Source organism: Corvus kubaryi, unplaced genomic scaffold (assembly GCF_017639235.1).
Source record: "Corvus kubaryi isolate FWS band 111438036 unplaced genomic scaffold, C.kubaryi_AGA036_p1.0 137, whole genome shotgun sequence".
Lineage (NCBI taxonomy): Eukaryota > Metazoa > Chordata > Aves > Passeriformes > Corvidae > Corvus > Corvus kubaryi.
The window spans coordinates 30,148,260-30,170,531 of NW_024580671.1; the positions used below are offsets into that span (position 1 = coordinate 30,148,260).

General features: G+C 39.7%; 1 protein-coding gene across 5 annotated transcripts; it reads right to left on the reverse strand.

Annotated features, from left to right (window-relative positions):
- Nucleotides 1-219: 219 nt before the first annotated feature.
- Nucleotides 220-22,072, reverse strand: PUS7 (pseudouridine synthase 7). Of its 5 annotated transcripts, none has more exons than XM_042018376.1 (19): nucleotides 21,970-22,072; nucleotides 20,642-20,893; nucleotides 19,159-19,218; nucleotides 18,125-18,503; nucleotides 16,259-16,343; nucleotides 16,027-16,128; nucleotides 15,216-15,360; nucleotides 13,244-13,261; nucleotides 10,837-10,948; nucleotides 9,504-9,581; nucleotides 7,740-7,868; nucleotides 7,399-7,524; nucleotides 7,025-7,086; nucleotides 6,506-6,666; nucleotides 5,509-5,635; nucleotides 4,708-4,809; nucleotides 2,797-2,926; nucleotides 1,618-1,709; nucleotides 220-934 (listed from the first exon to the last, which is right to left on the reverse strand). In XM_042018376.1, the coding sequence occupies exons 4-19, from the start codon at nucleotides 18,472-18,474 to the stop codon at nucleotides 798-800; spliced, it is 1,956 nt and encodes a 651-aa protein (XP_041874310.1). In that variant the 5' UTR covers nucleotides 18,475-18,503; nucleotides 19,159-19,218; nucleotides 20,642-20,893; nucleotides 21,970-22,072; the 3' UTR covers nucleotides 220-797. The 5 variants fall into 5 exon arrangements, with proteins under 5 accessions (XP_041874310.1, XP_041874308.1, XP_041874309.1 ...); XM_042018374.1 differs by having other exon boundaries at nucleotides 16,247-16,343; XM_042018375.1 differs by lacking the exon at nucleotides 21,970-22,072 and adding an exon at nucleotides 21,382-21,626 and having other exon boundaries at nucleotides 16,247-16,343.
- Between the last annotated feature and the right edge of the window lie 200 nt (nucleotides 22,073-22,272).

Here is a 22,272-nt window from a genome sequence, read left to right on the forward strand (position 1 = left end):
ACCCGGCCTTACCGAGGCCCCTCACGGCCTCCCCGCCCCCTCCGCACCCAGCCGGTGTGGCCGGCGCCATAACTTTGCCTTTGGCTGAAAATACCAGGTCATTTTAGAACAGCTCCACAGTATTTTTTTTTCCCAGCCGGAAGCCCGGATCATTATTCGCCCCCCGGCCCCAGCAGTGGACAGGGGACAGGCGCAAAGGAAGCACGCACTGATACACACTCAGAATTTCAGGTTAATTTATTTTTAGTACCGGTTCTTTGGTACAGGTACTAGCTGGAAAATACAACTATATTCTCAATGAAAAGTCGAACTATTTAAAAGAGCTGTACAGCTTTACAGCACACAAAAGCCTTGCTAACAGAATCTGTTACTGCACCAGTGCCAATGCTACCAGCAAAACTCCTGCAGTACATATATTCATCAGTATCTTGATTTTGTTGTAATTCATCTTTTTCCATGTAATTCCTTGTATTTGAAAAGACTTCAAGGTGTGTTGAACTCTTGAAAACATTCAGTGCTTGCCCAAAGAAAACAAGCTAAACATTCCATTATAAGCTCAATTCTAAAGATGCACCCATGTTACAGCTCAAGCAACTTACTCATTCAGTAAAAAGCACCAGTCACTAATACCTATATTATATTACAGCCACCGTTTTGCAAAGGACTACTGAAGTTAAGTGCTAGCACTAAAAAAACTTAAAAAAAATACAAATCTCTTACTGTGACTCTTTAAAGATTTGTACAGAACATGTAAATAAGAAAACACTTTGTTAAAATTAAGTAATTTTGCAGTTCATTCAGCGCAACCAGGTTGTATTCAGTTGTGTCTGGTTTTTTATACTTGTGTCCATTTTCAAAACTTCTCGAATTGCCATGGTAGCATAAGTGGATGGGGGAAGGGAGAACTCCATCTTTAGTGCCCTGAATTTACCATCTATGAGAAGGCGTAAGAGACAAAAAGCAAGAACAAGTGGTTAAGGGCATATATAATGCTTATTCTGGATACCATCTAAACTGGACTAACGGCTTCCACAACCAACTTCCCCAGCCCATAAAGCAAAACAACCACCACCATCACACTCCCATTTATAATCCACAGTGAAAAATTTAATGAAACAACTTTTTAACATTTTCTCTCAGCACAAAGTGGTGGTGTGAGAGTTTTCTTCTTTTAAAAGCAAGCATTTGTTCTTTCAGACTGAATTCCTAGCCTGTCTTCACTTTTCTGGAAAAGAAGTGTCAAAACGCCTTGTGACCAGAGTTAAGTATTTGAGTCATCTACTGTGTTTAGCACCAATAATACAAGCTCAATATATAGACAACTTGTGACTTAATTCCACCTTTGTTATTTGAAGACATTTACTGCTAAGCATTTACTTGATTTTACAGATGCCTGTAGGAAAATACAAGAGTCAATACAGATGTTGGAGGAATGGCTTACACCCTTGAGAAATAAGGGTCCTTATTTAGGCACCTGGCTTTGGAAGTCGTTACCATTGCTTAACAGTCTATAGTTAAATGAAAGCTCTTCCTTAAAGGAGCTTTCAATATGTAGCAGTTGAAAGGAACAGCCAGATCAAACTTCCATTTAGCAAACCAGCAGAAAAATCAACTTACCTGTAGGGAGAACTGGTAATGGTTTTCCTTCCAGTTTATCCAAATCCGTAGTAAATAATGGGATTTTAGGATCATCATATGCAACAACTTCCCTTTATAACAGACATAAAATTTATTATTATAATTTTAAATTATTTAAGTTAACATTTTGTATACATGTGTTCTATTATAATATTATTTTTTATTATTATTATTCCAATTTGGCATTTACAACTGAAATTGAATTGATTAAGTAATAAAAAAGTTATGTGGCATTTATGGCAAAATAACAGGTAGAGCTTTATGTAGAAGGCTTGCCTTGGCTTTATGAAGATTATTAAAAAGCAGTTGAAAGTTAGTGAGATGTTTCTTTGCAGAACTCATCTGGTTTGCCCTTGTGGGCTGTCAGAATTTCCAACTATACAAGAAGTATAGTTCATGAAATTAAGTGAAGAATGGTGTCAACTTTAAGAGTACCTCGCAGGAGCAAAGCCTTTCAATACAGTAATCTAAAATTTAAAAGGGCTTAAACACATTCTACGGTTTCTGCCGTTCATTTAACAGAAATCCCATATGTAACCATGAGCCTGAACAACTAAAAGGGAAGTAGATGAGCTTCATATTAATTAGTGCTGATGTTCCAAGTGTATAAATATTTGTATTTTAGGGCTCCCTCCTAAGCCCTATATATCTTATTCTATGCATCAGTGATCAGATTTCTGCACATTTGTACAGTTCCCTGTATAAAAGGTATTTATTCAGTTGCCATATGAAAACTAGGTTGTCTCGCTAATGACAGTGATTTAGTAGGATTAAGTGATACAAATTTTTCTGATTGACAAGTAATAGGAGACCAACTTTCTCACAGCAAGATTACAAAAATCCCCTGGTTTGAATATTATCTATCATTGTTTCAACATAAGTAATTATCTATGAAGTGTTCAGGCAAGCTCTTGCAAGGAGTGAACAACTAGATAGATGTCTTGATACTCCTCCACCACAGAACCAGAGAACCAACGAAGAAATAAGGGTATAGTTCCACTCTGACTGCATTAAAAACATGAGAGAAGTGCAGAGAGATTCCTCTCTACCTATTTCAGTCTGTGTGGATGTCCCATGGATCAGTCTCATTTAAGTTTTGTACTTAAATAAACTCTATGCCGTCAATTCAAGGGTAACTTCCTTTATGCTCCCACTCACCAATTGACATTCTGAGGCCGAATGATAATCTTTCTGTATGCCCCAGAAAGTGAGTAATCTCTGATTTTATGCCTCATGTTGTTGATATCAAGATTGTCAGCTACCAGCATCTCCTTGTAGGCCTCACCAACTGCAAGAGAGGAAAATATTTAATAGGAGAGACTGTAGTGTGGCCAATTTAAACAGCCTGTTTACATGAATTGTTCCCTTCCTTACATTTAGTCGTTTACAGCATATATGGGATAAATGCTACACAGAAGTTAAAAATTACTACAAATCTTATTACCTGTTTGCTTCCACACCCTGATTAGTAGAAGCAGTAACAAAAAAGCATCAAATCAAATTTCAGCTGAAAACAAAATTTACAATATACTTTGACAATGGCTTTATTGACATTTAATTGCCATCTCATATATGCTTTCTAATTTTCCAGACTTCACAGGATTAATCTCGGGTATATGGAAAAAAATAATTAAAAATAAAGGGCTAGACTACCCATTACTCTCTAATTGAAAAGCAGCAGAGAAAAAAGAGTTGACAATTTGACAACCAAGTACAAGAACAGTTCAATCCAATATTGAGGAAAACGTGCAGGGAACCCATGACTGACCTCATACATAAGGACACATAGAGCAGGTGAAAGCTAGGGCCAGCTAGAAAGGGACTATATCAGCATTGTCCAGGCACACAGAGATGGTGTTAGGAAAGCCAAAGCTCAGCTACAGTTGAAAGCAGCAACAGACATCAAGACCAGCAAGAGTTAAGCTGCAACATAAGGAATGAAAGAATACAAGGAAAGCATTGGTCTGGTGCTAAATGGGGCAGCTGGTCTAGTGACAGACATAAGGCTGATGGTCTCAGCGCCCCTTTTGCCTCAGCCTTGACCAGCCAAGTGCCCCAGGCCTCCCTTCTTAGAGGCAAAGTTCAAGAAAGAGAAGGACTACCAGTACGGGGAGAAGATACAGGCTGAGAGAGCTGGCTCACATCATGGTGAAGTTTTTCTCTACATTCTCTGAAAGATTGTGCAGATCTAGGGATGCCCAGACAACTGCAGAAAACCAAGTGTTGCACCCAACTTCAGAAAGAGAAGGAAAGATAATTAGGGAATTACAGACCAGTCAGGCTCACTCTGGTCCCTGGGAAAAATAGTGGAGCTAATCCTCTTTGGGCACACAATGACTGTGGTTTTAATAAGGGGGAGAAAAAGGAAAAGAAAAAGCAAAAAACCCACCAACCTTACTGTCTTCTATGATGAAATTATTACACCTGTGGATGAGGGGAGAGCAGGGACTGTTGCCTGCCTTGCCTTTAGCAAGGCTGTCAACATATTCCCACAGCATCTTTGTGTCCAAGGTTAGAACATTACAGTGGGTGAACTGATAAGTGGGTAACAGCTATCTGGCTCATCATCTCAAAGTATAGTCACTACTTGTTTGAGGTCTACCTAGAAGCAGAGTTCCTCAAGGAACTGGGATGTGTCCTGTGAAATAGTGGAAAAGAGCTGGAATTTACCCCAACCAATCTGTGGGCTAAACCAAGCTGGTGGCATTCAATACATGCAAGGACAGGACTGCCATTCAGAGGGACCAAGGCACACTACAGGAATGGGCCAAGAGGAACCTCATGAAATTCATCAAGGACAAAATCCTGTACCTGATTAACTCCTTGCAGTGGTACAGGCTAGTGAGAAACTCTGCTCTGCTGACAGTCATCTGGGATTCCCAGTGGGAAGGAGACTGAACAGAGCACCCTGGCAGCAACAAAAGGCTGACATTAATGTATCAGAGATCTGAAGTAATGTATTGCTTTAAAAGTCACCAAGGTTGAGTAGATCCAATCTTCCTTTGAAGAACAATCTTAAAGCAGACTTACATTTTCAGAGTAAATATGTCAGTTAAGAGTCAGACTTACTTTTATGCTTTGGATAAATAACATCAAATCCAGGCAATGGCATCACTACATCATGGATAGTGTAGTTATCAACATCTCCTTCTTCAATGTGAACAGCTGTGGCTACAGTCAGGACAGAACAATGAAGTTACCAGTATGGATGTCTGCGACAGTCAACTTCAGCTAAATTTAAAATGAAGCCTTTGATTGAAATAAGCTTACTCTGAGAGGGATAACTACCATGTTTTATCTCCACTTAATAGACAACATCTCCAAGAAAAGAAGTAACAGCCTCCAGGGCTGTTGCTGTTACTGGCAGAATCACAGCCTGGCTTCCAGTCACTTAAAGCTACACGAAGTAAGGACTGCTAGAGGAACAGCCCCCTTATATGCATCAGGCACACATAAAGGAGAAATGCTGTAGGAAATGCCAGAGCAAATCCAAGCAAAGAGTTTTAACTGAGTGGAGCTTCTGCTTTACAAGATACTAATGCAATCAAAAACTTCTGTGGTTAAAACTTCATAACATCCTTCCAGAGTTCTTCATAGCTCAACTAGGTTTGAGGTCATTTTTGAGAACACTCAGTCCTCCATAGTCTCTCTATCCAGTTATTTGAAAAAACAAACAGGTCATGGAAGTGTAATACCTAACTTCCAATTCCTTGCACAACTTGTCTAAAACAGACCAATGGATTCAGATATCACTGGGCCAAAATGGGTGAGAAAAAAGAAACTATGTAAGCAGTATCAGACAAACAGCTACGTGCCTTGTTTTCCTAGGAATCTGAACTACACAGCATCACTGTCTTTGTCTGATTTTACCTCCTTTAAGTATGAGATCTCCTGGTACAGCTCTAAGTCCATATTCTTCTATTCTCTTGCTCACCATATTATTCCACACATAACTCTGGTAGCTATGAATATACATTAAACGATTGTTTCTTGGAATCTAGAGGTAAAGAAAAAAAAATTAAACACTAGAAAGACGGTTTTTTTTTGTTTTTTCTCACAATCATAACCAAAAAGGTGTATATTTGAAGTGTTACCTTATCTGGCAACAAGACTTACACAATTTCTTAGTATACAGATTTGATTTTTGTTCATTGTTTGGGAAAAAGATATGTGAAGAAATAATGCTTTTATACATTTGAAATGTGCACAAAAAAGAACTGTGCTTAAATTCACAAAAAAAAAAACCACATTTTTTTAATTCTACAGCTCAAACACGTGGGTCTATTACAAAACACTGAATTCATACTCAACCTCCTGAAATCTTAAGTAAACTTTGCAGCTGTGAAAGCACAGTGTTATTCTAATTATCTTCTTCATAAACAAGAAATTATCCCCCAGCTCCTACAATGGGCCCAATAGTTTGCTGGTGATGAGGTATTTTCTCCAAAGATTTGATCCTGATTACAGCACTTGAAAACGACAAGTGAATCCATCACCTCTATACCAGGCTGATTCATTAGCCCAGCATCAGTTTGATTTACACTGTTAAAGCAACAGGAAAACACTGAAACTGAACATTTGCACAATTATCAGATCCGTATTATACATAGCTACTAAGTATAACTGTATTGCTTCCCACATACCAGGGATTGTTGTATAAATTGGAAAGATCATTATGCATACATTAATTCGAGATGTCATCAGTTACTATGCAGCAGTACTTCCAGCAAAAAGGCAGGATAAATCTGAAGATTTTTAAACTTAACCTTCTACTCATCAAGCATCTATGAGTCTACTTTAAATTCATCCTGATACCATCAAAAGAATGTTTATTCAAGTAAATACCGCCCAGCACTTTTACACTCACTATGCCAAATGCAGAGATTATGTTCTTCATTCCAAACTTTAAGAGTCCACGTAGAAGCTGTCCTTCCACGCACCTTTTTACAGGTAGTTTCTTGAGGGCTGCTGCTGGATCTTTAGTCTTTGCCCATTCTTCTCTGCATTTGACTAAGTATCCCTTTTCAGCTAGAGCAAGGATGTGAAATAAAAATATATTAACTACATACCAAAAAAAGCATCCATCTCACCTTTTGTTAAAACAGCTGAAAAACTAAAGTTTCAGTCATGGCAATCAGAGATGAACAGAATCATAGAACACCTGAGGCTGGAAGGCTTCACATGGAGCTTGAGCAGACACTGTAAGTATTCAGGTCCCTTTTCAGCTCAGCCCCGCTGCAAGAAATTGCACAGCAAGGAAAGTAAGGCAAAAAAGCAGAGTCTGAAGATTGCTTCTCCATTGCTAAACTGGCTCAGGGTTTTCCTAAACATACACTTCTTGGAGAACAGGCAGAATACATGTGATGTATCATTTTTCAGTTCTCACCTCCCGGTCGTGGTTTTAATATCAAATCCATTACTTCATTCCAGTTGTTCTGTAGAATAGCTCTAGGATTCAAACAGTAATGTGTATTAAGAACTGACTAAATACATTTTAAAGGGAAAACACTCTAAATACATTTTAGCCAACTTATAAAAAAAAGTATTAGTGTTTAGACTTATGCAATATTAAAAGTAGTGCTATTATGCAAGATAACTGCTGAAGCAAGTTCAGAAACAAGATCTTTCTTGAATCTAAAATTAAAACTGGTACATGCAATATGCTAGAGAAATGTTCCCAAAAATACATTAAGTTACATGGTGGTAAGAATAAATTTTTTTAAAAAAAAGGGGTGGGGGGAGGATGAAAGCAAGACATACCTGCCAATTTGATAAGTAGGAACAGCTGTGGTTCCAAATCTTTGCATTCCATAGTAATTAATGAATCCAATTTCCCTGAGTGAATGCATTGCTTGCTCTATCTGGTCATCAGTTCCTGTTATGTTTCTAGCATTAAGAAAAAAAATTATAGACAGATTAAGGGTTTATGCTATTTTGTGATGCCCATTATACTAAAGCTCAACATCAATATTATATAGCATGCATCAAATTCAACTGCCTCCTGCCAACAGGACTTCTTTTTCATAACACAAGTTGCACTGATATTGCTTACCTATTTAAAGAAAAAAAAATTCTAACAGAACCATCAGAATACATACTACCTGAGAACAACAGTGAAATGGTTCCCTTGCAGTTCTCCCAATTTCAGTGGATGGTTCTTGTAACTGAAATTTCCTAACTTGAAGTTCATCAAACATTTATTCAAATGAGCAAGTCTTTGTGCAGTGATTCTAAAAAGAAACAGACAACAGTGACCAATCTATGTTTAGAAAAGCAGATAAATATAGAAACACTGGCATTACAAAACAAAAACCAGTGAGTCTAGTTTTCCCCAATTTTCTACTGTTGCCTTTTCGAAGTATTTTAATGAAACAGCTAAAAGAAAATAACACATGATTCTTAAGGGTACTCATACAAAAGAAAATGTATACTGTGACAGACTTAGCACTGTCTTTTGACATCTATGTTAAAACATGCACTCCAAATAAAATATGTTGCGATATTGATGTATACTGCACCCCACAAGCTGAACTCTGCGTTGAGTAACTACTTCATGAATACACCCCAGTTAGCACAGTCATAAACACAGAGTTAAGTAAAATTAGCTACTGTGTATGCTTAGTGCAGATGAAGGAACATGGAATTCAATCTGTCACTGATACCTGCCATTTTTGTTGCTAGCATTTTTGGAAGCATACCCTGTTCTTTGCATCACCAAGCTGCTCTTGGACACTTCTGCTAAAATTTTACCAGGATAGTGAAGTTTATGAACCACATGGCTATAGCATTCTCAGCTCAGAGCATGCTGGCAACTGGCAATGCCCCCTCTCCTGTGCAGGAGAGTCAGGTGCTGTGGCACCACTGAGCAGACACTACACAATCAACACTTGAAGCACTCTGGAGCTCTTGGACACAACACTGAATGTGATGATGTTAAAAAGTAAATGGAACAGCACCTTGGATGGTTACACAACACATTTGGTTAATTGTCACCACTCTGCAAAGCTGCTTTGCAGCAACAAGAATCTGGGGCTTCTCACAATTCACAAATCAGTATTTCCTTTATATGTGCTAACACATGCACATACAGAACACTGGGAGGAAATACATGAACAATTCAGTAGTGGATGCCCTCCTTTTAACAAGGATTTGATCAAAATTCTAGCTTTCAAATTGTGAATTCCTCACTCAAGGAGTGTGGTTTTCAAAAGTTGTAAAAAGAAGAGCAAACAAGATATTCCAGCTACCTAAAATGATATTGTAATACATAACTGGGAGACATCTGTCATTCTCAGTTATGGATCTAACATTAAAGTGCCCAGAAACCATATAATTGTCTTAGAATATGACAAAGTAAATTTTATTTACTCTTAAAAGGTGAGTTAAGAGAGTAGGTTAAGGCAGGAAAAATTCCTCATCTTTTTCTTGCCCCTTCTGGCTATTCACAGATAAGCAAGGGCAGTGTTAGCCTTCTCTGGCGCTGTTCAGAGAGTTCAGTGAGAAAGAAAATAGGATTCTAGCTGTAGAAAGGGGGAAACAAAAGCCAGGAAGGAAGTGGGACATAATTTTCACCATGTCATTCTGTTTTTCTGCTGTTGCATGAGATCCAAGCAGCCTAAGAGCACGTAGGCAATCTGTCCCACTGCCACAGCGAAGTACACGTAACCAGCCTATGACTCAGAGCACCACTGACTGAAAATACCAGCAATCACCACAGAATACAAAAGGATTGTGGCATCTTCATTAACACCTGTGCTTTACAAGGTCAGGACCTGAATGTGCCATTTGCGTCACTGAGTCTTTTAGGTATTTAGTGAGATATCCAAGCTACCACAAGTGCAAATACAGATTGTATTTTTACTCACCTGAGAACAGCGATCTCTTGAACTGTTATAGCCCTTTTATCTTTAGTTCCCATGTAGGAAAATATGTTTGGCTTCACTCTTAAAAGCAACAGTAACACATTATGTATATTAAAACAGCAACAGATCAAACATAATTTTCAGCATAATTACCTAGAATTATTAATCTTATAAATTAAAAATAGAAAAATATACCTCCATTCCTCAGAACTGGGTTACAATTTGACATTTTCTAATCTCATCCAAGAGTACATAAAACACAAGAAAACTTCTTTTTTAATTATATACAGACAATTAATTTCTAACACAACAGTGCTTTCAAAATACGAGCTTGGAAGTACTTCTTTATATACATTCACTCAACGTAAAAACGCACAGCCACCAACTTCACTAAAAAAAATTCACGTCCACTTCTTCCTTAACTTCAAACATGTCTGTTTGAATACCATGCCTGCACATTATGAGAGAGTATGAGAAGTTAATTTAAGATCTCATCCACTCCTTTCCTTGAGAGGAAAATTTCCTTTCCACTTTGTACTTCACAGCCTGTGTTAGACAGGGGAGTATTTCCAGTTATTCCAGTTAAGGGCACCAGGGGGTAGCAGGAATGCCATTACACAGTTTTCCACCTAACTATGCTCTTGCCAATCTGTGTTCACTGGTTACAGTCTCGATTACAAATTTTTTTTTTTTTTTACAAGAAGGGCAAAGGGAAAAAAGAGGGGAGAAGTGGGAAAGTTTCCCTACAAGCAGATCACTGGAATGACCCAGTTTTAAAACTGCTCTTCCTCTGCAATTCACTGTGTTCGTGTCATGCCTTGGCAAATCTTTTTGTTTCTGCACTTGATGGGGTGAAAGGAACTAAGCCTGTGTTGCCATGGAGAAATTAATACATGGAACAACAGTTTATCAACTGTAACTTCTTAGGAACTGATCAGCATATTATCACAACAATATCTGACAGGTTCATAACATACTTGCATATATTCACACACTGAGGAAAAAATGGCTTTTAATTCAGGTTGCGCACACTGAGGCTTTGAGCTGCCAAGCCTTTCTCAGATCAGCCAATGTCAATTGTGGACTTTTTCCATTGAAGTAGTAGTCTTCTAAATTTCTTAGGCTCATTTTGTTCCATTCTCACCTCTTCACAACGCTTCTAAGTTTTAAATTTAATGTTCTAAAATAGCTTTTCATTTTAAACTGTTTACAAATTAGAGAATAGCAATCACATGTGTTGCTCTTACATAATTCTGAAGCACAGCATTTACAGCAACAAGAAGCATGGAGGGGGAGGGCTGCATGCCAGCCAGGATGGCAGAAACAACAGCCTTACCTTAAAAATTTGGACAGGACATTAATGGCATCCATAGTGTCCTTGTTCTCCTTGTACAGTACAAAATGGCAGTAGCTTCCCCTAGATTTTGGCCAAGAGTGTTTTCTTGGATCTTTAAAAGCAAAAAGGTTAAAGTGTCACTTTAAAAAAATTTAATATATTTGCCATTGCAGCTACATTTATTTTAAATATGCAAGATTCAATTTCTGCTAATTTCCATCTGCTTTAAAGAAATGAAAAGGAAAGAGTTAATTACTGACAGCAAAAGCAGTAAAGCACATTGAAAAAGACCTCGCCTTCCACTGGCCTGTAAATTTCTCCTTAATCAGTTCTGTCACCTAGAAAATCCTGAATGAAATAGTGACAGTTCCTTTGTCATGAGATTATCTGAAAATATACCCTAGTCATTTAATTGCTGTATCACCTGGTTAAATTTCTCAAAAACATTATCATTATACTGACTTCCAGCAATAGAAGCTGCACCACATTTCTTCTAGCTCCTTCTATAATTAATAGTTGAGGACCACTGGAGCCCTGTTTGTGGGAGGACTACCATTGTTATTTATAGTACAGACATATTTTTATTTCTGGAGGATTTTTTTCTGTGTGTCATGCAAAAGAATGAATCTTATTGCTACAAAACCCTAAAAAATCATACTCAAAAAAACTGCTTTAAAATGATTCTTTTTCTAACTCCAATGGGAGTGAGAAATCTGCTACAAGAGAGACATTAACATACAATCCATGGCAGGTACTGTGCCATGCTTAGAGAAGGCCAGAGGTTGAAACAACTTCAGATCCCACAGACTAACAACTGATTTACAATTTTGTGCTACTATTTGACATTTTCTGGAGAAGGAAGAAGACTGTCAATGATTTGTAAAGCTTTTTTTTGCACATAAAAACCCCCAGAGGTAAAACTTTACTTTTCCAATAATCCACTGTCAATGGTATTATTGGGAAGGGGGACTGATTCTATACAGGTTTAACAACCAGTTGTAAAGTTCCTTCAACTCTGACGTTTTTCAATTCCTTGGTTTTTAAGAACAAAACTAAGAATTTGTTTTGTTTTAAATAAGAAGTCCCTTATCTCTTGCTAGCCACTAAGCAGACATTCCTGGTTTTGTAAAAAAAGAGCGTAAGCATCTTTCATAACAGCAAAAGCTAACTGAAAAAGCCAGCCTTATTTCAAGATACAAACACCAATGCAGGAAGGAAGTTCTTGGGAAATACTGCTTTTTTTTCACATTAGTTTTATAAAGTCCAGATATCCCACACAGATAGTAAGTATGTTTAATTCTTGCTTGTTTTTGAGAAGCTGCCATGCCTGCACACACTTCTGCAAAGATAATTTTGGATGCTACAGTATAAAACACTGCACGTAGAGGTTTTAGTCACTTAGAATTATTGCACCATTTGCCTTGCACCATAAGTTTCTAAACACAGCCCCTCTCCCACAGAGTTTCATAGGACCTGAACTGGAGACCTCATGCTCCTGCTGGTCTCCCCTTCTGAGCCAACACTGCTCTTAAACTCAGTCGGTGAAACACTGCATTCAGCTGGAAGAGCAAGGCTCTCCATGAAGATATCGGCAATTAGAAGGGAAGGGAAGAGAGTAAGACAGAGCTCAATTCACAAAGAGAACCTTCTCCAGCTGGAACCATTCTTTATATTTAACTAGCACATCTTGCACATGGTCATTTCAACACACTTGAAGAAGTGAGCCCTAATGTGACCTACACCAAAAGGATTTGGTAGGTGCTATAGAGACCAATGGAATCCTCATGCCTTGGGCAACACAGCCATGAGCCTGTCCAACGGAGGCTGCAGCCACAGTCCTGATACTCAACCATTCCTCACCTGATACTTCAAAGCATTCAACTAGGTAGACTGACCAGTCAGACAATTTGCAGTCCTTACTGCTGTACTTCAGAGTCATGTTACAATTTTATTGTCAAAAATGTATTTCCAAGCCCTTTTTCCAAACCTTTTGCTGAAACTCAAGGGGTGGAAGCTCTGTTTTAGTAGCAGGATGCATGATTTATGCTTTTGAAGTTGTATAAAGACAGAGAGTAGTGTCTGAAATACAGGCTGACGGGCAAAGGCTTGGCTAACTGAAATCCATGAAAATTTTACCATAGTTGTCAACATGTACTGTCAAAATTGATAATTCACATCACTTATTACTAGCAGATTTTCTCTGCACCAAATGAATACTACCTATACTGCACTGCACAAAAGAGGTAGAACAAGCCTAATTCTTGGCTGTTTCAGATCATTTTAAGCAATACTTATGTGTAGGGATTTTTAAGAAATTGTTACTAGTTTGGCCAGGCCTGTTGCTACTTAGGAGGTCATAATGGTTGGCATTTCATTTTTGTTAGTATGAAATGTCAACATCTCTTACCTGTTGCAGTTCTGACCTCTGTCCCAGTGCAGAGCATAAAGAGTACAAAAGAGTAGCATTTAATTTTTAGACCGTCGAAGGGTTTTTAGAGGTGAACATGCAGGTTTATGGTCATGGGATTGTTTATGCTTCAGGGAGCATCCAACAGCTAGGTGGTGGATGACAGCAATTTAGACAGTTATGGAATGGAATCGTGCAGAGGCAAACAGTGAACATACGAAAAGCTTCAATCGGAGATGCAACAAAATTAATTTGTGGACAATGATGAAATAACAGTTTACTGACAATTCAGTAAGATAGTATTTTAAGTATTTGGGGGGTAAACTGACTATAGACACAAAGCAGCTTTTGATTTTAAATTTAAAGAAGTACGTTTGGTAACGTGTTATGTTATCAACAAAAGTAATCAGGTATCTCAGCTAATAATCCAATATTCTACACTTCTGAAATGTCTCTTGCCTGGGAAGCCCATTCAGGACTAAGATGTGTTTGTGGCTATATAAACAAGAAAGATAAATATGACTTAAAAGAACTTCAATCTTAGATCCATAAGCATTTGCACACACTCACAGAAACTGACATCTCCACCAACATGCACGGGTGCCTGCAGCATCACAGCTGGGGAACCCAAGTTTAAATAGATGATGCTTCTCTGCATCACAAGATGGTGCTTCACAATGTTTTAATCCTAGAGACACACCACTAAATTCTTTTCAGCATATTTCAAATACTTAAATTATTTTATATAGTATCCCTTAAATCAGCTTAACAACATCCACTTGACTGTAACAATTGTTAAAGAATAGAAGCAGCAGAAGGAAAAGGTGGAGGAAACACCATTACAAACCAAGAGAGAACAAAACTGGCTGAGGAGAATTTTGTGCTGGTTAAGTATACATACTCCATGCATAAAGCATGCAAACATACACATTTTCTAAACATGATTAAATAAGACACATGACACATTATAACTGGACCAATAAAAATACAACATTCCCATATTTGTTTACAACAAGCCTTAAACAAACAACTAAATTAAAGGGGAAATTATTTTATTTCCCATTTTAAATTACTCTATTTCCTTATTCTTCCTCCATCTCCTTCATCTTTAAAATTAAAGGGTTAGGTTTACATACCATGCTTGCAGTAGGTTGAAATGGCAGAGGAATGCAACCAATTTAAACTAAACCTTAGTATCTTTTATTAAATGTGCACCATTCTGCATGTAGGTAATCCTCTAAACTTACAGTAGCAACAAGTTTTTAGTAACATTAAAAGATGTAAAACACGTTAATTTATTCCCAGTATCCAAAACAGTATTTTGCAAGATTAAAGTGGGTAACACTTCATTTTGAAAATCCTTCGCTACTTTGAATATTCCAAAAGAGTAACTGTGGTCTATAATGAATAAAGATCATTTTCTGCAAATATAATTAGCCTTGGAAGCAGAAGTGACGATCACGGTAAATAAACTCTGTTTATATGAAACTATAACTCTGAGAAAACAAATAGATGTTTGTCTCTACCCAAGTCATTGAGAATTTTGTCATGAATATTCAAGACAATCAAGATTACACGAACTATAAATGTAATGCACACGTTGCAACTACAACCTCTTACTTCCACAAAGTACACTTACACACACAGTCAAGAGCAAGAAAGTTAAATTCAAAAAATACTGAAAATAAAGCCTCTGTTTTGCCTATTCCCACTGAAGTAGAAGATAATGTTCTCTCTTCTAATATGGTTATACTGGATGAATTATTTGGAAAGAAAAACAAGTAGAAATTTAAATTTAAAACATTTCTTGTGGTCCTAATCATCTTAGATGGACAGCATCAGCTGCAACGAGGAAAAAGTGAAGCTAGACTACATTAGGAAGCACATTCACTTGAAGTACTTACTAACAATTCTTACTTTGGGGATAATTTTAGCATTTACTTTACCCATATGCTGTGATACTGAAACTCACTTGCCAATGCTTTTTTCCCAGCAGCATGATAAGCAATAATGTATTTCTTTCCATCTCGATCTTCTGTTTTAGTCTCCAGCCCTGGAAACAAGGACTTCACAGCCTGATGGATGACAGTTCTTTTTTCTTTGGTGTCTTCAATTACCTGTGTTAATACACATACATGCAGAAACAAAATATATTAATACAAAAGGGGAGGATGCCTTAAAGGAAAAAAAAAAGCTAGATAAGATTATTTAATGTGTGAATGCTTTTTTGGAGCTACCAGATTTAATCCTACTCATCTCCGTGTTCCAAATTTACCTCAACAGTTATTCTTTGAATATGTGGAATATTTGAATGTCTAAAAATATCAAGGTTTTAATTTTACTTCGCACTTTCTGACCTTTCTTGTTAGAGAAGACCATATTAATCTTCTTTTCTATTAAACCACTGACCTTGAAAGTAGTGTTTCATCAAGATAGATGTTTTATATAAACCCTCTTATTCTTTAAAACAATACTAGACAGGAAACGAAAATACTGCAAGATAATTTTAACACCACAGGAATTAAAACCTATATTTAAGTTCCTGTGTACGGTCTCACCAAAATCAAAATGACAGCTCACACATGCATGGATTTGAGTACATCTGTAAGACTTTACAGAATTAAACCCTAAACTGGACACAGTTTGGTGTTATCTGTCACATCATGTTCAAACTGCTCTTACACCCTACATGCATTAAAAAGCACATACCTTCCACTCACTCCCTGCTTCCCTCATCCTCCCTCTGCCCCTACCCCAAACTTCATATCATTTATTGATTTTACCTCTATGGCAACACTAGTTTCCTTATTCTTAAAAAGCTGGAGCTCCTCTAAACGCTGCTTGTCTTCATCTGACAAAACTGTAAACGTTTCTTCTGATGGGTCCTAATATATATTCAGGGAGAAAAAACAAACATCCAACAACCCTCATGGAGCAACTCACAGTCTTTTAATGTTCTTGCTTCAGGAGCATTAAGAAGTATAGCCATTACCAAATCTTTACCTCAAAATTTACCTCATCATCCACTGGAACAGAAAAGTCATCTAAATGGCTCACACGTCCATCTTTGCCTATTTCGTGGACAACAAAGTCTGAGTATCTGATAGAAAGAAACATGCATTACATTTGTAATAGAAGTCCCACATGACAAAGTCCTTTCCTAAAAAGCTGTTTGTTAGCAGAATCCACTGAAGAATCCTGAATTCACATAAAACAAACCTAACAATGAGAAAGCTGTACCTATTCCCATCCCCCAGAAGGATACACAACAACACATATCTAAACACAGCAGACTTCTCTGCAGATCGCCAAACACCTGCTGTAGTTATTCTGAGTCATTTTCTCACTAGCTTGAAGAGATCAGTAATGCTTATCCTCAATCCCAGTCATTACTGGCAATTAAGACTCTACTGAATTGCCACAATGTGGAGTGCATTAACTACTGCATTAACTCTGCCACTTCAAATAACCTGCAAAATAAAGTGCATTTTAGCCACTCTACAGAAGGCAGGACAAATTCAGCTTTGTTCATATATTCAGTTATAGAGAACATCATTCAAATAAAGTTACTCTGCATACTCTATGACAGCAAGAAAGTTTTACTGTGACATTTTCAATCCAGTCGCTTGTGTCCAATAATAAAACAGCCCAGCTATGAGAGAGGACACTTGGCTTGTTTTGCAACTGTTAAACTATTCTTAAGTAGCATTTGCCAGCAAAGTGGAAAAAAAAAAAACCCAACAATTCCTATTCTATCAGTGTTGAAAGATTAATAAAACTTCACCATGGGAAGCTTTCTACTGTACCTCCCCCAAGCCCCCTTTTGCCACCCCTCTGTGCAGATATACATCATATTTGTAGCATTCCCTCCTGAGGAGTGTTATGTGTCCTCTCTTGTATTATCTGTAGCTGTCTAGACATGCTAGCGACGGTACCACAAAAATGTCAAGAATGAATTAATAATAGGTGTTAAAAACTAGGATCCAAAAAACCCCCACAAACCCACAAGTTTTCTACCACGTGGCTACCTTTGGCCAACCAAAATTGGCAGATTTCCCAGAGAAGGATCCCACTAGCTCCTTAATGCTGCACATAAAGATTAAATATATACATAATATGTACATATCATTTTATTATGTAAAATTATCTATATATGAAGCCAGTATTTAAAGACAGGGACTTTTCAGTGTGTAAACAAAGCAACTTTAACTGTTTTGCTAAGTCAGGGAAACAGTGATTCTCACTCCAGTGAGCTTTTGTATTTGCATTTTGTTTTAGTCAAATATATTCTTTAATTTTAAAAACCTAGAAGTTTCATTAAGAAAAGCTACTAAACCCCAATCATCTTATTAAACATATAATATGAATTTTAAAACTCCCTTCTATGTAAATGACATTACACCTGATCAGACAATAATTTAAAGCTTAATTATACTTGTTTACAGACATTAGGACAAAAAAAGTCAGAACAAAGCAAAGAACCAAAGAAGGATGGTTTTGATGCCATTTTTCAGGGTATCTTGTATCAGCACTGAGGTACAAAAGGTGGGTGTACTGCATAAGGCTTTATGTGTGCTGCTGCCAGAGAGCAAAGGAAACAGCAAAGGTCAGTGTAATCATGTATCTGCTCATACACAGCTTCCTTCTTCAGAGCTCCATTTGACAGGAAAATAAATTAAAAAACAAAAACCCCCCGAACAGCCCACAATCTAAAAAAGTCCTGAATTAAACCTTTCTTTCAGTCTCAGCAGTAAAAAAAGTAATTAACCTCTCTAGGGGCCACATGTAATCCAACTGCAATCTGTGAGTCCAAAAAGGAAAATGGGGAACTACAGCTGTGTTACACAAGGAATTAACATATGTAACAAGACAAAGAGTTACCTCTCCTTTAAGATTCCAGAAAACCCTTTATGAGAGCTAACAAATTTAGTTATGCCAACATCACTTTCTGTCAGTCCATGCTTCATCATGTCTGCAAAGCTCTCTGGATCTCCATCTTCATCACTGTCCTCTAGTTCCTCTTCTTCCTGCTCCTCACTTTCCTCATTGGGGATTATTTCATTTTTCGTGTCCTCAGGTTGTTCTGTTACAGTCTCAATACTCTGCCCAGAGTCGTTCCCTGCCTGAGACTTCTCCAAGATCTTCTGTCTTTTAATTTCATCTGCATTGGCTACATCATCCTCAGAACGAGGACGTTTCAAGGATACACTATTCATTTCTACAGTTTCCATGTTTAAGGCACAGGGTAAGATAGAAAGCCCTGAGAAAGAAGAAAAAAGGCTTATTTTCTGTCTGCTAAGAACAATATCAGTACATAGTCACTTCATTCCAAGGACTCTGCCCCCTGCAATTCTTCAGGAAAGCCATAAACTTTCTGCATTTAAGTTAAACATCAAGTAAACATTTTGAACACCTAGAAACAACATGTACTTGGGGAGAGAGAAGGAAGATATTATGAGGGTTTAATAGTACCCACCCAGGGCATGCTGGGCTATAGCTGAGAAGGATTCAGTACTACACTGACCATTTACCACCATCATCACTCTTGCCCACACTTACCACAGCTGCCTCCAGGCCTGTGCACACACAGGCTGTACTGTCAACAGCAGTTTAGTGCCTAAGAAACTTTTTGTTTCCAAGCCTTCTCTTAAACATGACTACTCTCAATTATTGCCTTCTTTATCAAGATTCCATCTTGCAAAGACAGAGAGAATGGCTGAGTTCCCCCAAACCTGCAATCTTCATGTCTTCCTTTTCTACCTTCTTCCAATACACACAATGCCACACAGAACTCAAGGTGGCAGTAAGTCAGCCCAAAAAGATAAGAGGGACGAGATACCAAAATCATTGAATCAGTGGGACAAACAAAACAACAAGGAAATGAAACGATCTCTGAGAAGAACATGACTACTCACGCTGGTGGAATAGGCCTCAGAGCTGCCACCTTTGTGTCAGCAGAACCACTGCCTTCAGATCTGAAAAAAAGAGGAAAACTTAACTCTTGAGAAAGTTTTATTAAAAAAAAAAAATTATGAAAACATGCCTGAATACAATCATTAGAGAAAGCAGCCACCCCTGACCCAGGTATCAGCAGGTGCATAGGAACAAACATACTGAGATGGACACATTAATAAATACAATTGCAAAAGTATTACCATTTTAGTGACACAACACATTATTGCTATTTAGCAAGCTATATGAGAGAACTTTGGTTTTACTTCTAAGCGTATAAAAGGAAACTGGAGTTCCTATAATTAGCCATGGATGGGACCTTTCTTCCAGCATCACTCAACTGGCACATGAGTGCACTGGGGATAAAGTGCAGGTTTTGGTAGCAGGGGTTGCATGGGAGGAGGCCATAAACTGCCCTGTGTGGGCCATGGCTTCCAGCTGGCTCCACAAACCCACGGCCTGCCATCCTCCAATTCATTGGATGAGTGCATGGTGCCTCCACTCCGCTTTATTCGAGAAAGGGAGAAGCTACTGGTGGCAGCAAATGCAAAAGAAAGCGCAGGAGGAGACATGTGAGAGTGCTAAAAAAGGCACAGGGAAGCATGAGGAAGGGGACAACTGTTGGGGACGCAGCTGGAGATGCACTCTCCAAAGGAGACTCTCCACACTGGAGCAGGGACATCCCTGAAGGGACTGTGGCCTGTGGAGGTGCCCACGCTGGCACAGGGACACCCTTGAAGAGCCCATGGAGAGGATCACACAGGAGCAGAAGAAAGAAACATCCATGTACCAACCCCAGCCTCCTGTACTACCACTGCCTTGTCCGAGGGACAGAGCATAACCTGAGGGGCCAAGGAGAAAAGTAGAGGGAAGGAGTTTTTCCCAACCCTATTTAAGCAGCGGTCTTCTTTGTATATCACTAGCCAACTGATAATTAAAAGTTAACTGGTAATAAATTAAATTTCCCATGTTAAGTCAGCTTTGGCCACAACAGCCAAGTTTCTAAATTAATAGGATTCAGCTGTTACTGAGAAATTCAGCTAGGCATGGAGCAGTATTTTAGAGCTATACACATCACCCTATATTATTTCTCCTGAAATAATGAATAGCATAATCTATACAATTTAAAGGGCATGCTTTTAAAGGAAGTCCCACTACTAACTTGATAATCAGCACATGCTGGGTTGGTAACTAATTGTTAGCTATTAGCCACTGTTGACTTCATGGCCTGGACTTCCCATTGAAGAGATCACCAACTTAGGGTAAAGAGGCAGGAACAACTGTTTTAGAAACACCTGAAATGTTTTGCTCAAATGAAAAACTGAAAATGGATGCTGCAAAAATAAGTGAACAAAAGGGAAATAAGGAGAGACTTATAAAAGTAACCTTATGCCTGAAGAGTGACAAGATACAGAAGAAAGCAGAACAATCAGCAAAACAACGTACCTTCGAGCTGAAAGCACCAGTTTTAGTCTGTCTTCAAAGAAAAGTTCATAAAATCCTTCTTTCAAGAGGAACAAAAACTAAAAATCATGGCCAAGTGAAGCAATTCACCACTGTTTCCAGATTCTCCTCCCATGTGCCAAAATTTACAGAGGTTGGGTTATAAAGCACTGAAGTGGAAAAGGCTTTTACACGGCTTGTATCTTCACATGGTGAACAAAACAGCACTCAGCACAGTGGAATCCTCTGAGACACCTGCCAAAGGTGGTAACAAGAGAAATCTCATACTTCTTAAATAAAACTGTAATACGTAGTTATTGAATTATACAAACTGTTAGACAAATTCAATGTTGGGGACAAACACTCCGAAGCTGTCACACATAGACTATTCTCACAGCAGAAGAGTGACTCACATACTACAAAGTACTATCCTGTGCCCAACGGCACCATCATCTGGGGTAAATTCTGCAGAATAATTGCTTAAAGGAGCACGTTGAAGTGAGCGGGGCACACATTGCCTCACTTGTACAGATTGCTAGTGAGAGGCGCCTATTACTTTTTTGACAGCTGCTCAACTGCCTCGGCCCTTTTCCTAACAGGTGGTTCCATAAAAGCCAGAATCTGCATAAACATCAACTCAGCAGCAATTTCAATGTTTTAACAGAGACTGAGTTTACTACTACAAATAACAGACTTGATTCTCCGCAACAAGAAACGCCGAGCAATTACTCCTGGCGCGGTACCTGTCAATCAGGCACGGCGGCCGGTGGGGGCTGCAGGGCACTAAGTAACAGAGCCGGAGCACGGCAGCGCTGGGTACGAAGCCAGTTTCTCATGAGACGAGCACGCGGGATTAAAAGGCGACCAAGGAGAGGGCGATGATGCAGCAGCAGCGCCCCAAGGCCAACCCTTGCGGCGGGGGCAGCGCGGAGGGCGCGGGCGGGAGAGCGGCGGCCCTCGGAGCCCGCGGGCCTGGCCGGGCCATGCAGCCGCCAGAGCGCTCCGGGCGCCGAGCCGGGCCGGAAGAGCCGCTGCCAGCGCCAAGGCTACCGGGGCAGGGCGGGAGGACGCACTGGGGCCGGGGCAGGCGAGGCAGGAGGAAGGGCTCTGCCGCGGGGTCCCACCAACACGCGGCTCCCGCCGGGGAGCGGCAGGGGAAAGCCCGGCACTAGCGGGGGGCAAAGTTGCCCCGAGGCGGAGCCCCCCCCCCCCGCCCCGCGCCCGGGCGGGGAGCGGAGAGCCGGCCCCACCGCGGAGCCCTGCGCGGCCGCCAGGGGAGGGCGCGGCTCCGCCCGCCGCCAGGCAGCAGCCGCCGAGGGGGAGCCACTTACCCGCACGCCGGCACGGGAGGACGGCCCGGGCGTCAGCGCAGCGGGGCGGGAGGCGGAGGCGGGAACGAGCCCGCCCCAACCCCGCGCGTGCGGAGGCGGCCCCAGGCTGTGCCCGCCCCCGGCCGGCCCTGCCGCGCTGACGCCGGGCGCGGAGCGGAGCCGGGGCGGGAGGTGGTACCTGTCGCGGGGCTGCTCCTGCCCACGCTTCCGTTACCGTTGGCCTGCTGAGGCTTCCTGTGAAGCGGCTAGGGTAGGCAGGCAGTGATCTACAGAAGAACTGCAGCTGTGCAGAAATAAAGTTTA